This window comes from Acomys minous (assembly GCF_964271855.1).
Source record: "Acomys minous genome assembly, chromosome: 7".
NCBI classification, from domain to species: domain Eukaryota; kingdom Metazoa; phylum Chordata; class Mammalia; order Rodentia; family Muridae; genus Acomys; species Acomys minous.
The window spans coordinates 105,484,672-105,501,246 of NC_140488.1; the positions used below are offsets into that span (position 1 = coordinate 105,484,672).

The 16,575-nt window shown below is 41.3% G+C and overlaps 1 protein-coding gene across 1 annotated transcript; it reads left to right on the forward strand.

The window, feature by feature from the left end:
* The first annotated feature begins 6,705 nt into the window (after positions 1-6,705).
* On the forward strand, positions 6,706-10,116 carry UBQLN2 (ubiquilin 2). The gene has a single exon (XM_084791090.1). The coding sequence runs from the start codon at positions 6,996-6,998 to the stop codon at positions 8,919-8,921; it is 1,926 nt and encodes a 641-aa protein (XP_084647216.1). The 5' UTR covers positions 6,706-6,995; the 3' UTR covers positions 8,922-10,116.
* Positions 10,117-16,575: the final 6,459 nt, after the last annotated feature.

Here is a 16,575-nt window from a genome sequence, read left to right on the forward strand (position 1 = left end):
AGGCAGGTGGATTGCTGTGAGTTCGAGGCCAGCCTGGTCTATAGTCTAGGATAGCCAGGGCTACACACAGAAACCCTGTCTCAAAAAACAAAAATAAAACCAACAACAAAACCCCACAAAAGTTGAAAGTTTTGTATTGTTTCTTTTGCAACTTAACTTTTCCTCCTCCAGAATTTTTCTCCTAATTATATCTAGTTTATATTTTAGTGTTTCATTAACCAATCAACTTTTATTTCTCAACTGTAACAATTATGGCTTCTAAAATTAATTTTAAGGATCAAGATGTTCTATATTAGCATTATAGTTATTGGAAGTGTGCAAGGAGCCAAAAGAATAAGATTATTACCATCTTTGAAAAATATTAAAAATAAAAAGTAAGTTTAATTAGAAATTGGAGGCCATTTTTCTAATAAATTTAACCCATTGCTAGCAGTATTTTAATGTCTTACTTTTTATGAATATAAGGTATGGAATCTGTTACTAAATAGATGGGAATATAAATACATTGTTTTTATTAAATCATATCTTTTCCTTGTTTTTTTTCCAAGCAATATGCCAAAGCCCATAAAATGATTTATCTTTCTCAATTATTTAATGATCCTATCAGTTAACAACTCAGTTTGGTCCTTCTTCAATTTTGTTCAAGGCAAATAATTGGAAATCATAGCTTTGTGAAAGGGTGTGTTATGTAGTAGAGTCATTTTGCTTTTCAATTATGTACACCAATAGATATTTCAAAAAGTCTGTTTCCCTGGGATTTTACACATGGAGGCAATGGGAGTATACTATAGTGAAACTGTGGATGTGTAACCAAAAGATGTCTTTATTTTGTAAAGTTGGGAAAGGTTAATTGCAAAAGAAGATGGCTTGCCTTAAGGCACTTATTCCGGCAGTTCAATTTTAGGAAAGAAGATATAAGAAAACTGAGTATCTAAAAATGTTTGCTTTTAAACTGTCTGTGTCCTCCTACTTTAAAAAAGACTGTGCAAATAGCTTTAGAGACTATTGCCTACCATGGTACTGCTTATACATCTACTGACTCAATTTGCTTTTCACCGTCAGCGTTAGGATTAAATTGTCTTAGTCCTAATAGCTCTCTTTTAATTCTTTACCATCCACAATCCACAAGATTCCCATAATCACTGCTTTTCCCTTAGATTTGTACCGGAGGATTTTCACTATCTGATGAGTCCTCAGATGGCAAGCTGGAGGCAAACTTATATAAAAAGCGGTGCCAGTTCCTTTCATGTCATCTAAGACTGAATGAAGAGATCTGTGTTACAGGTAAATGGTGCTTTACTATTTCCCCAATTGTGTTTGGTGCTTGCCAAGTCCTTTATTTCTGTGGTTTTCTCTACTGGTATGGATGAATGGGCTTCAGCATCCACAAACTGTGTGTACTGAAACCCGTTCCTACTGCTGTCAGGGAGGTGTATTTCTGTTGATATTTTCTTGGCAACTTGGAGTGAGGCCTTACGTTCACTGATTTCCATCGTGACACATTTCCAGTGGCAAATGTCATTAGAGTATTTAAAATTAAATAGACTTTATAGGGCTGTTCCAGAAATTCAATAGCTGTTGCTATGGATCAAATACAGGGCCTTGTGTTTGCCAGGTAAGTGCGATACCACTGGGCTATGTCACCAGACTGAGTTTTTAAAAATTTATTTTAATTTTAATTTTTTTGGTTTTTTTTCTTTTGTTTGTTTTTGAGACAGGGTCTTTCTGTGCAGCCCTGGCTGTCTTGGACTCATTCTGTAGACTAGGCTGGCCTCAAACTCACAGTGATCCTCCTGCCTCTGCCTCCCAAGTGCTGGGGTTAAAGGCGTGCGCCACCACACAAGGCCTGAGTGTTTTTAATGGCTACAGAATCTTTTACAGTCAATGTTCTGTTCTTGAAGATATCATACTTGGATGACCACTAAAATGGTAGGATTATCTTGTCTGGATATTTCTACCTTGTCTTTTTTTATAGGTCTGAATCAGACGGAAAAAAACCAGTTCTACTCATTTCTACCTTACCGTGAAATGCTTTCTTCTTTATAACCAGTCCCACACATTATTTTTATGTTAATGTTTTAAACTGAGACTTTCTCCTCTTTTTCTCCTTTCATTTCAACCTCCCATTGGTTTTGTAAATCTTGAGTGAACTGAATTCTAAATCCTTTTGGAAGGCAGTCATGAGTTCAAGTTTATTGCGTTGTTTGTAACATAGTGAGGCAGGCATTCACTTCCGCCTCGTGTTTTTTTGTTTTTTTGTTTTCCAGGTCCAGTTTACTTCAAAATCATAGACTTCTGGTGAGGAAAAGCGTGGCTATATAAAGTAAAGGAAAAACAATAGCTTTTTATCAGTATCATCTTCACTAAGAGACAGTACGTGCTCCTTAATGACATAATTATATTCCCCTTAAAGTGAATACTCCACCCTTCCAAGAAAGTGAACTAGTTATCTTCTTGGTCTTGTGCAATTTACACCAGTGCTTCATGGCTTTAGAATTTTAAGAGAGAGAGTGAAGGAAGGGAAAACAGAGGCTCCTACTAAAAGCATCAGACACTCTAAATCTTGGGGACCCAACCAGATAAGAAAATCATCCAAATAGACCAGGTAGCCATTGGCAAATCTGCATTCACACCTTATCTAAAGAATGTAGCCACTATTCACCTCCAGGCAGATTACGGCATGGTATGAACCCAATGTAACCAGATGATCTAGTTTTGAAACTGAAGTCATAAATCTCTGTTTGGGAAATTTGCCAAGTTTTAGGTGTTGGCAGGCCAAAGCCAGCCCATGAGTTGCCAGTTCATAACTTATATCCCAGAGATTAAAGTGGATATGCAACACTAGAATTTCTGGGCAGTCAAGAAAGACTGACTTGCACATTACTTATTTATATGTAAACTAAATGAACAAAGCAAAAATTATTAGAAGATTTCAGGGAGCATGAAGGCAGAACATACAACCCCCGAGCAGACTATGTACTAAGCAGATCGTATATTTGTTCTTTTATGTTACCTGATATTTTTAGATTTAATTTTGTAAATGAATCTACCAGGAGTAAATTTATTTCATTTGCCTGATTTTCCCAGAGGGATATATATCAGAGTAATTATCCTCTGTGTCTCTGTTTCTCTTTCTGTCACTGTCTGTTTGTCTGTCTGCCTGCCAATCTCTCTCTGTCTGTCTCTGTCCCTGTCTCTGTCTCTGTCTGTCTCTGTCTCTGTCTCTGTCTCTCTCTCTAGTACAGCTTTTTAGAGCATGCTTCTTAGTGCCATTGGCACTGCTAAAGAACTTGCTCTATAGAGAAACGACTGAACTGTCCTTAGATCACACAGCCATCAGTGACTGTGCTGGAGTTTTTATCCCAGTCTCATTGACTAAAATCTTGCCCTCCTTAGATAACTGTTTCTTTAGTTGTGATGAGATTCTTATTATTATATTATTACTATTGTCGTTATTTTCTGCCATGTGCATCCAAGGAGCAAAAAATTTTCTTTGAGTCCTATAGATCCACTCCAGGAACACAAGACATTCTACTAATGCCAAGATTTACTTTTCAAGGATGAGTCCATAACAATCGAAGTGTTCAGGAAAATTGTCTGAATGTTTTAGTAGACTTTCAATCTTGGTTAGCAAATTAGACTTCATAAGTTAGGCCTACTGAGCCACTTAACTTCCAGAGGAATAGGAAATTCTTGTTTCCTGCCATGGTTACTAAAAAGTAATTCAGGTAATGCCCAGGAGGAGCAGGCTTAGGCAGTCTGTGCCAACTGTGCCAAGCTCCTGTACCACATTGTCTTTCTAATGTTTGTTTATTGATTTTTGTGGTGCTGGAGATAGAACCTGGGACCTTATGTTGGCTACAGTTCAGCTCCTTTACAGTTTTATAGATGATGTGTTCCGTTTCTTTCCTATTGAATCAGATAAAATATCTTTCGAGGATCTCACAAAAAAGACAATGTGTCAGAAAGGGAAAAAGAAGGGAAAGAGCAAAGGATGGAGGGAGAGAAATATTTACCTTTTATTTCTGTGGCTTCCTTTTTAAACATCAAGATTCAATGACCAAGTGTTGCTTTCTTGTTGGTTGATTATTTGCTTTTTGCATTTCATAGCTGGCACTTCATTTACCTCCTTTATGTTTTCTCTGTTGCTTATAAAGTTACTTTAATAAGAATTTTAATTTGAGCTGGGTGTGGTGACGCACGCCTTTAATCCCAGCACTCAGGGAGGCAGAGGCCGGCAGATCTCTGTGAGTTCGAGGCCAGCCTGGTCTACAAAGTAAATCCAGGACACTCAAGGCTACACAGAGAAACCCTGTCTTGAAAAAAAGAGAGATTTTTAATTTGTACTGTCTCAAAGGCATTAAACTTTCTTTAATTTTAAGTATTTTTCCGTCCCCATTTTTGTTAATAGGATCTACCTTTAAGAGCAATTAAAGAAAGCTGGGTGCGGTGGCACAGGCCTGTGATCCCAGCACTCAGGGAGGCAGAGGCAGGCGGATCGCTGTGAGTTTGAGATCAGCCTGGTCTACAAAGCGAGTCCGGGACAGCCAGGGATACACAGAGAAACCCTGTCTTGGAAAACTGAAAAAAAAAAAAAGAGTAATTAAAGATGACCTGTGATATATTATTAAATTTCTCTTTATTCTTGGAAAACTTAAACACATTATAACCGATATGAATTGTCACTATCTAAAACCAACCATTGTTAATAGTTTGCCCCGTTTGCTTCTATTTTGGAGACAAAAAATATTTTTACAGCTTTAACTCCAATTCCGTTTAGTCATTGTCTTGAATCCTATGCCATTTCCTCTTCCTTGTTGTTTTGAGTTTAGGATGACTGCTTCTTTTATATTTATTTTCTGTTTTTTTTTTTCAGTACTAGGAATTGAACCCAGGGTTTCTTCACACACAGTAGGCATGTGCTCCATCAGTGAGCTACAGCCCAGCCCCTCTAGCTTATTTCTAATAGAATATTTAATACAAATATGAACATATCTAAACATCATAGAATGATATTTGATGGGTGCCAATTAATCATGTTTCAGATATATACTTAAAGCAAGTTCACTTTACATTGTATATTATATTAATATTAAAACTAGTATATACATTCGTATGTTTATACTAGTTCGCAGATATAATAAGCCTATGTTTTGTTCATTCTGAGATCTACTGAGGTATTTGTGACTTAATGATTTTGACATGCTGTTAAATTATCTCTTGGTTTTTGTATGGGAAAATGGTTTTCTTTGGTCAAAGGAAAATAAATAAGTGATTTTGAAATTATTTTTTCTATAATTCAAGTTTTCTTTATCAGTAATACTCCTCTTTTATTTCCCTTAATCAGTAATGAAATAGATAAACATTAATTTGTCAGTACTATTGTGTGATCATCAGTTTTTACCTAGACTCTTGTCTGAAAATATATGTATAGTTTTAAAAAATCATAAATGCAATGCATATTTTTCCATCCAATTGAAAATCTTATAAAAATAGAAAATAAGAATTATTCACAATTTCAGCTCTCACTAATAATTACCTTTATCATACTGGAGTATAGCCTTTCAGATTTATTTTCCACACATAGTCTCCAAGCTTTTTGATATTGACACCTACATGCCTGTATTGTTTCTATTTGTTTGGAAAAACGTAAATCCATAGAAAAATATAAATCCAAATACCATCTATTATTTCCTCATAACTACAGTGCATTTAATGTATGCTTTTTAGAGACACTTAATATTATGTGAACTAGCCACCATCTTTTAGACACAGGGATTATTTTATTGTATGGCAATAGCATAGTATGTTTGAGTAATCCTGTTACTCACATGTTAAAACATCAAAACGCTATGTTTTAAAAATGCTTCGCAGTTTATACATATATATATATATATATCATATACATGTCTGTTGAACTGATTATTGGGCATTTCTAAACAAAGGTGCAGATATTTAAAATGTCCATTTGTATTTTCAAACTGCCCTATTAAAACAATTCATACTACAGCTAGCATGAGAGTGCATTTTCTCGGCTCCTGGTCAGCAAGGTTTAACGTCCTTTCATCTTTGCCAATCTGATAAACTCGAAGTAAAATCTCATTGTTTTTATTTGAACCCCTTTGATTAGTAGTGAGATTAATCATATTTTTAGGAGCCTGCTGGCCGCCGTTTTTCGCTTCTTTTGTAAAATGCTCGCTCCCGCCATGCCGTCCCTTCCCCCACCCGGGCGCTCGTTTTCCCTTTTTGCTTTGTCAGAGTTCTTTACTATTCATTTTTCGTCCTTTGCATGGGATCGGTTCAATTCAGGCTTTCATCCTTTCACTGCCTCCCAGATTGCGAATCCACATTCTCCATTGGTCTTTCAGCGTCTGCTAAAGAAGCTGCTTCCTTCTTCCTCCTCCCGGCCTCCTCCCATCCCCCCCCGCCCCCCCCGTCCCCCCCCCCCCCCCCCGCCTCGCCTCGCCTCGCCTCGCCCGCCTCGCCTCGGTCCCCTTGCTTTCTCTCCCAGCCGCCTCGCTTTTCCTTCTCTTCCCCCTCTCTTTGTTTATTTCTCTCTCTCTCTCTCCCTCTCTCTCTCTCTCTCCCCCCGCCCCCTCTGCAGGGTAGGAGGTTTGCGCTCGCCCGAGACTCTCGCTCCGCTGGCGCCGCGTCAGCAGGGGGCGGGGCGCGGCCGGGGGCGGGGCGGGGCGGGAGCGCGGGCACCGCAGCTGCAGGAGTTGCTGGGAGTGCGCGCGGGCAGATCACAAGGCGGCGGCGGCGGTGGCGGAAGGAGGCCTGGAGACCTGCTCGCTCAGTCCTCGGCCCGCGGCCTACGCTGAAGCGTGTGCGCATCCGACGACGGGGAACCGCAGCCTTCATCTCTGAGGTACTGTGCTCCGCGCTGCTCCCCGGGGCTGCCCAGTCCGCTGCTGCGGCGCCTCCTTCCTTCCTCCTTCCCTCGTGCCTCTCGCCCGCCAGCGCCTTCCCTGCCAGCCTGCGTCACCGCGGCCGCCATGGCTGAGAACGGCGAGAGCAGCGGCCCCCCGCGCCCCTCCCGCGGCCCTGCTGCGGCCCCAGGCACGGCCACTACGCCAGCCGAGCCCAAAATCATCAAAGTCACTGTGAAGACCCCCAAGGAGAAGGAGGAGTTCGCGGTGCCCGAGAATAGCACGGTGCAGCAGTTTAAGGAAGCGATTTCTAAACGCTTCAAATCTCAAACCGACCAGCTCGTGCTGATCTTTGCCGGAAAAATCCTGAAAGATCAAGATACCTTGATCCAGCATGGCATCCATGATGGACTGACTGTTCACCTTGTCATCAAAAGCCAGAACCGTCCTCAGAGCCAGGCCACCACGCAGCCGTCGTCCTGCCCTATCTCAGGAACTTGCACGATAACGTCCACCGCCACCACGGCTGGGACGCCGGCCACGGCGACGACCTCGGCTCCCAGGAGTAGCTCCACGCCTACCACCACGACTAGCAACCCGTTTGGGCTGGGAAGCCTAGGAGGACTTGCTAGCCTTAGCAGCCTGGGGTTGAGCTCCACCAACTTCACTGAGCTTCAGAACCAGATGCAGCAGCAGCTCATGGCCAGTCCTGAGATGATGATCCAAATCATGGAAAATCCCTTTGTTCAGAGCATGCTTTCGAATCCTGATCTGATGAGGCAGCTCATCATGGCCAACCCACAGATGCAACAATTGATCCAGAGAAACCCAGAAATCAGCCACCTACTGAACAACCCAGATATAATGAGGCAGACTCTGGAAATCGCCAGGAATCCTGCCATGATGCAAGAGATGATGAGAAATCAAGACCTGGCCCTCAGCAATCTCGAAAGCATCCCAGGTGGCTACAATGCTCTGCGGCGCATGTACACTGACATTCAGGAACCCATGCTGAATGCCGCACAGGAGCAGTTTGGGGGTAACCCGTTTGCCACAGTGGGGAGCAGCTCCTCCTCAGGGGAGGGCACCCAGCCTTCCCGCACAGAAAACCGGGATCCGCTGCCCAATCCTTGGGCGCCACCGCCAGCTACCCAGAGCTCTGTGACCACCACCACGACCACGAGCAGTGGCAGTGTGTCAGGCAGTAGCTCCAGTAGCGCTACCAGCGGGAACACCGTGGCTGCAGCTAACTACATGGCCAGCATCTTCAGCACCCCAGGAATGCAGGGCCTGCTGCAGCAGATAACGGAGAATCCCCAGCTGATTCAGAACATGCTGTCCGCACCCTACATGAGAAGCATGATGCAGTCGCTGACCCAGAATCCAGATTTGGCTACCCAGATGATGCTCAGTAGCCCACTGTTTACTGCCAATCCTCAGCTCCAGGAGCAGATGCGTCCACAGCTCCCGACTTTCCTGCAGCAGATGCAGAATCCAGACACCATCGCAGCCATGTCCAACCCGAGAGCAATGCAAGCACTGCTGCAGATCCAGCAGGGGCTACAGACACTAGCCACCGAAGCACCTGGCCTCATTCCAAGCTTCGCTCCAGGTATGGGGGTGGGAGTGCTGGGAACCGCCTTAACCCCAGTAGGCCCAGTCACTCCCATAGGGCCCATCGGTCCTATAGTGCCATTCACCCCCATAGGCCCCATTGGGCCTATAGGACCCACTGTCCCAGTGAGCTCGCCTGGCTCCACCGGCACTGGGGTCCCCCCTGCAACCACTGTGTCCAGCTCTGCACCTACTGAAACCATAAGTCCGACGACAGATTCTGGACCCAACCAGCAGTTCATTCAGCAAATGGTGCAGGCTCTGGCGGGAGCAAATCCTCCCCAGCTGCCGAATCCAGAAGTCAGATTTCAGCAGCAACTGGAACAGCTCAACGCCATGGGGTTCTTAAATCGTGAAGCAAACTTGCAGGCCCTAATAGCAACAGGAGGCGACATCAATGCGGCCATTGAGAGGCTGCTGGGCTCTCAGCCATCGTAATTACATTTCTGTACCTTGAAAAAAATGTATCTTATTTTTGATAATGGCTCTTAAATCTTTAAACACACACAAAATCGTGCTTTACTTTTATTTTGATTCGTTTAAATCTGTCTACTTATAAGTCTAATAGGATGCATTTTAAGGTGGAGTCCCTCCCTTTCCTTCCTGCTCCTCCTCCTCCCCGCCACCCTCCCACCCACCCTCTCCCTTCCCTTCCCCTCTTTGTTTCCTTCCCTCCTTCATTCCTTCCTTTTCTTCTTTTGGTTTCCTTTTTTCTCTGATTTGGATGGTGGGAATCAATACTGTTTCACTCAAAGGTGTTGCATGCAAACACTTCTCTTTATTCTGCATTTATTGTGATTTTGGAAACAGGTATCAGCCTTCACAGTTGGGTGAACAAGTTTTGTCCTACAGATGTTCAGTTTATTTGCGTTTTAAACATTAGCCTATGATAGTAATTTAAATGTAGAATGAAGATATTAAAAGCAGAAGCAAATTATTTGAAGCTCTAATTTGTGGTAAAATATTGCTTATTGTGACTTTGGCATGTATTTTTGCTAGCAAATGCTGTAAGATTTATACCATCCATTGATTGTTTTGCTATTATTTGTACCCAGTACAGTAAGCACAATTGGAATTGTACATCTAGAAGTATTACTGTAGAGTCTCTGAGCAGAGTATGTGTAACCAAAATAAGAAAGAATGTAAGAAATATTCCTGAAGCTAGGTATGTCTCCCAATTTTGTAGAATCTTACAGCATATTTGATAAATCTCAGTGAAAATGTTGGCTAGGCAAGTTGAGTTAAAATATAGTAGAAATGTTTATCCTGGTTTCTCTAAGTATACATTAATTGTACAGAAAACTTACAGTGTAACATTGTGTCAACAGTTGCAGATTGATTGTATATGACCTTAATCTTTGTGCAGCCTGAAGGATCAGTGTAGTAATGCCAGGAGAGTGCTCTTTACCTAAGATGTCCTCAGCTTCTCCCACGAAGAGACCCTAATCTGCATTTTGATTTGTAATTGGAACTGTAACTCTTACTGGAAGTGTCATGTGATGTTTGCATTACTTTTAACTGCTATGTATAAAGGAAAGTGTATCTTTTGACTCTATCAGTTATTTCTCTTGTGCACAGGGAAAAATGCATAAAAATGACTAAAAAAATAAAAAAATAATAAAAAATGGAGAAAGCTCTTCCTTTTTGCTCTTTGGCCCTAGAAGCACATCTAGAAGAGTCAGCTTCCCCACAGGACATTATTTAACCGTGTTACTCTACAGGAAGTTATTCTGAAGTGCAGATTTAGATGTTTAATTATTGCTGCTCCCCCTCCCCCCTCCCGTTAGCCAATAATAGTATTTCTTTACACATCTGAAATACACATATTCATACTTTGTTCAGTATTTGAATTCCCTTTGGTTCCACTGAATTCTCTAGGCCCAGTACACCAGTCTGATGGTTCTCATATTTATTTTATTTCACTTATTTAGTTTTCCACCAGATGAGCATTGCCATTAGCAGGCCCAAAATAGTATATTGGGAATTTGGCTGGGTTTATTTTAAATAGATAAAGTGTGGAAAACTGTAGTTTTCCATTCTTTTCTGTAAACATAGGTTGGTTTATATGGTTTATATAGTTGGGGCGTGGGGCACTGGGATTTTTTTTTTAAACCAGGATCTCACTGACTAGATTTTTATATCCTTTGAGAAAATTTTATTTAAGTCCTGGCTAGTTCCTGATAATTGTACTCCTAGGTATTAGACTGGGAAGTACATTGCGCTACTAATGGGAGCTTCTAGTGTGGTCATTTTATTACACAAATTTTATTTTCAGACATTATTTTAGATTGGCAATTCACCAAGACCTATTTCGTAAAACTCTGGTTGCTCTTTTGGAGTTTTTCCTGCTAAGCTGTCCTATGAACGGTAAGTTGAATTCCCCCCTTGTTAAATTTATAGCATTGGTCCTAATTACTTGTGCTGCACATTCTGTAGCAGTGCTAAGTAATAGAGATGGGAGTAGTACTTTGGTCTTATTTTTTGCTTTAGCCAGAATGTGTTTGCTGCAGCAATTTTGTTTTATGAAGAAACATTTCTCTGGGAGATGGCCAGTGAGTTTGCAAATTTCTCTATATATACTTAATTCCTGGTAAGGCTCATTGTACAGTAAATATTGGCCATAATTATTTTTAAATAATTTCTTTTAAATACAGCTAATGACATTTGGCCCATCCATGTTTCTCAGAACAACAGCTTAGGAAGGTGGTGATTTATTTCACTGCTCTGTGGTCCTGGGTATTTCAGATCAACACAGAGATAGCCCAAAGTAATAAATTTGACTTAATGATGTGAATGATTTTAGAAATAAACACTAAAACTGGAGGCATAGAAAATAGCAGTAAATCTGTCACCACATGAAAAGCTGGATGCCATATGAGGCCTGGCTCAGGCAATTAAGCAGATGTATTTATTTGAAACATCCAAGGAACAGAGAAATCCCTGAACTTACACACACACACACACACACACATACACACACACACACATACACACACACACACACACACACACACACACACGATACAGTTCATATTGTTTTGCAGGAATTGCTGTACTGAAAGTCAGCATCTCCTTAAATTTGCTGGGTGGCACAAGTCTGCGAGCAGCATGTGGTCGTGAGCTGGGAGCTTAGGCCAGCAGCCCCCGTCTCAGCAGGGAAACGTCACCATCAAGAGAACTTCATCAAGAACACTGCTCATTTCTTTGGCCTCTCCTTCCGTGAATGCACAGGTATATATCCTTCTTCAACTTGTGGTGAATGGGGACAGGTAGTAGGAACAGATCAACAACACTAAACCAAATCCTGTGGTTTCATCAAAATAGCCTCTGGCCTCTGCTGCAGACATCCATGTTACTTGAGAAACCAGGTGCTTGAGTATGGTTGGCCCAGCCTTCTTAGAGAAGAAGGTAGTGTGCTTTAATTGTGTCAAAATCTGAGCAAGATGGAGTAATTATCAGGATCAGACCTATGACCCATGTCTCACATTTACAAAGTGACTCAAATCTAGACCTGAGATTATCCTCAAATGACTAGTAACTGCAGCCAAATAACGAGAGGCCTAGTAAAAGATGTTTAGTATACATCTTTTGCTTTTGTTTTTGTGTTTTTTGAGGGGGTTTCGCTGTTATCTTGGCTGTCCTTGACTCCCTTTGTAGACCAAGCAGGCCTCAAACTAGTAGTGATCCGCCTGCCTTTGCCTCCCAAGGGTTGTAATTAAAGGTGTGTGCCACCACTACTGAGTTTAGCATACAACAGGCTACCAAGATAAGATTTCATAGCCTATGATCATATAGAGGGGGAGGAGGTCCCACTCAGTCACGGACATAGAGAGGAATAGGGTGAAAGTGGGATGGAGGGAAGAAGGGGGGGGATACAAGTGATGGGATAACAATCGAGTTGTAATCTGAATAAATTAATTAAATGATGAAAAAGAAAGAAAGTTAAATGCTAAGTTTGACATTTCTACTTTGATAGTGTTTTCTTCTAAAAATACTGGGAGGCGTAAATAAGATAGGGGTGACACTGTTTCTTCAGCTACCTTCCTTGTCCAGTTCTTTCCCCCTTTGAACTAGAAAGTCATAATTGGTCTGTCCTATGGATTTTATTTGTCAGAATATCACAGAACTTCCTAATATCCTTTAATGTGACCCCATCAACATATTTTTTCAGAAATTCCTTGAGAGTTCTGTTGCCCTTTTAATTTTTGACAGGTTTTGCTCAATTTTTATTTCTATCACTTTTGTCAATTTTTTAGAGGAAGAACAAGAATTAAGAACCTGTTCTTATTCTGCTGTCTTTCCAGAAATCTGTCGGGACACTTGAGGGAAAAGCCACTTTATAAAAATAGAAAGGAAAAACATGGTTTGGCAGACATCAAGCAGCACACAGACCACCCATAAGAAAGAGCAAATTGTAGCTGGGCGTGGTGGTGCATGCCTTTAATCCCAGCACTTGGGAGGCAGAGGCAGATGGATCGCTGTGAGTTCGAGGCCAGCCTGGTCTACAAAGTGAGTCCAGGACAGCTAATGCTACACAGAGAAACCCTGTCTCGAAAAACCAAAAAAAAAAAAAAAAAAGAGCAAATTTTGTCAAGTGATAGATGTTGCTTAGGTTTAGAATTTGGTATTGGACTGTGCCCCACCCCACCCCACCCCACAAAGTCAAGAGTTTACAAAAGCCCCAACATCCAATGACAATAGTATTTAGCAAATAAGAGTTGAAGCGTATAACTTCAACTGTATTGAGGTATTTGAACACGGGTAGACTGGAGGCTCTTTTTTGTTATTTTTGAGACATTTGTTGTTTTTTTGGTTTTGTTGTTGTTTTTGTTTTTCCAAGACAGAGTTTCTCTGTGTAGCCCTGGCTGTCCTGGACTCATTTTGTAGACCAGGCTTGCCTCGAAGTCACAGCGATCCACTTGCCTCTGCCTCCCGGAGTGCTGGGATTAAAGCTGGCTCTCTCTCTCATACAAATATTTGAGATTCAATTCACATTTCTCAAATAAGAGGAATGTAATGTGAATTTCTGTCTTATCACTAATTTTAGGATACTCTTTTCCAGATACTTCACAATCCTAGGCTACACACTTAATCTCAGTACTTGGGAGGCAGAGAGGCAGGCAGATCTCTGAGTTCGAGGCCAGCCTGATCTACAGAGCAAGTTCTAGGACAGCGAGGACAGGCCATGTCTTAAGAAAAAAATCCTAAGCAAAGTGTAGTGACTTAGAATTATTTTATTTTGTTTGGTTTTTTGATACAGGGTTTCTCTGTGTAGCCCTGGCTGTCCTGGACTCGTTTTGTAGAAAAGGCTGGCCTCGAACTCACAGAGATCCCGCCTGTCTCTGCCTCCCTCAGTGCTGGGATTAAAGGTGTGAGCCACCACAGCCCAGCTAGAATCCTTTTTTTTTAAATCCTAGAGTTTTGTTTTTGTTTTTAAAGATTTATTTATTTATTTTATATATATAAGGGCTTTATCTACATGTATACCTGCAGTCCAGAAGAGGGCCCCAGATCTCATTATAGATGGTTGTGAGCCACCATGTGGTTGCTGGGAATTGAACTCAGGACCTCTGGAAGAATAGACAGTGCTCTTAACCATTGGGCCATCTCTCTAGCCCCTGCAACTTAGAATCTTAAGGTGATTTCATGTAATAAGTTTGGTGTCATGTAAGGAAAAGTACAAACAGTATTACTATCTAAAATGGATCACTGTAACCAAGGAATTAAGTTATATGTGGAATTTAAAAATATGCCTTCTGCCATTATATCTTACATTCCACTCTTAGTGTCTGCTTCCTCCCACCACATCCTTAAACATCACTGCAAATGAGAAAGGATATGGGGATATCATCAAGAAGAACAGATCAGACCTCCCATCCCCAGAGACACATGTAACCCTCCAACCACAGTCTTTCCACCTAAGTATCCTCTCTCTTTTTCTACTCTTAAGCTCTTAGCACTTTGTGACATTCAGGTTAAGAATGTGTAGTTTAGGCCTCTTTCTAGTGTACAGCATTAAAAGGAAGATGGGCAATAAATTTACCTAAGTCGTCTATCTCAACAAAGTAACAACACACCTTACTTTTCTATTGCTATTCATTAAACTATGAAATACAGATATTTGTTTTTTTATTAATTCATATTACATCTCAATTGTTATCTCATCCTTTGTATCCTCCCACTCTTCCCTCCTTCCCATTTTTCCCTTACTCCCCTCCCCTATGACTGTGCCTGAGGGGGACCTTCTCCCCCTGTATATGCTCATAGAGTATCAATACAGATATTTGTAACACAGCCCTATTCAAGGACAACTTTCTTTCCGGACCTTGAAGCTCCACCAAGAAATGGAAAAGTCCACTAGATGAACATCAGCTTCACTAAGAATCATAGAGATTTTCTTTTCTAGAGTTGTACCTGATACACGAAGCCATTATTGACCATTTAAACCAAGCAGGCTTCTTATGCTTAAAGAGACCTAGCTTAGAAGGTATCTTTGATTAACTACTACAAAGTCCCTAACAGCAAGCCAAATTTGAGATTTCTTGTATCATCTGAATTCATCTGGCCTTTGGAGGTACTCCAAGTAAATGTTACCGCTCTCCTGCATGGCAGCCCTTCCATTACTTGAAACTACCCACCATCTCTTTAGATGAAAGCATTCCTGACCTTTTCAATAATTGTCCTGTCTGTAACCCACTCACCATCTTGGTCACTTTCCAGGTTATCTGTGTACATCTTAATTGGAGCGCTCTGATATGGCCCTGTCTCCCACATAAACTATCAAGTACAGAACAAAACACTCTTTGTTCTGGGTATCGTGCCTCTTCTAGCAAAGCGGAAAATTTCATTACATGTGTATGTATGGTAACCTCACACAGCTAGCTCATGTTGAACTTACAGGAAATCCTCTTTCACATATGCCAGTCTCAGGCGATATAACCACCTACATTTGGGCGCTCAGTTCTGAAATGAAAAGCAATTCATATGAGATCCCATTCCATTCAGTCCTAGTAGATTCAACCTTTCCCTTGACCTTTCTTTGATTTTTTGCTAGTCCCATGAAGTTACATTTACTGTGCCGTTTGTGTACATCTGCAATGGGACAGGAAATATTTACCCATACCAATTTAGCACACTTTTGAGCACAGTCCAAAGTACTACCTATCTACTGCCCGGCTATTATCATCTAGTTCAGTGGTTCTCAACCTTCCTGATGCTGCCACCATTTAATTCTGTTCCTGATGTTGTGGTGACCCCCAACCATAAAATTATCTCCCTTGCTACTTCATGGCTATAATGTTGCTAGAGTTAAAGAACATGATATACATATCTGTGTTTTCTGATGGTCTTACATGACCCCTGTGATAGGGCCATTTGACCCCCCATGGGACCATGACCCACTGGTTGAGAAACAGGCATCTAGCTCATGCTTATTTGCAAGGCCATTTTAAGGACCTATCACGTGCCTCTGAAAGGTACACAATTGCTCTTGTGTCCTGAGTCTCTAGAGGCAGCTCGGCATAAGCACACATCTGCCCACCTTCCTAGAGCAGCTGTAGCACCAATGGCCCAAGTGAGTGCCAACCTCAGACATACCACATGTATCAGGCCACTGTAAACAGATGTTATTAAAAAGCACTTTCAAATATTGTCTCAACTTAAATGTCAGAAAGGCAGGGCTCTAAATTGCTTTTTCATTTATGACAACGTTGGTTCGCTTGCATGCATTTTTATGTAACCTGTTCCAGGGTAAATAGCAGCAAAGACGTGTTTATTCAACAAGAGATAATGTACCTACTGAACCCAGGCCACCTGATACAGAAGTATACAATCTCTATGATAGATTAGTAAATGAATCTATTTAATAGACCTAACACAGTGCAATATACTATACTGCTCACAGAAATGTTCTGGAATCTCAGAATTGGGTTCAAATTTAGAGTTTGACCCTTATTAGCAGTGTAACCTTCAGGAAGTTATCTGGTCTTATCTTTAAACCAAGGAACAACAACAAAAAAATGGTGCTATCATATAAAATGGTTATGATAATTAAACATAGCAATGACTTTGCTAGGGATTATTGCCATTCCAA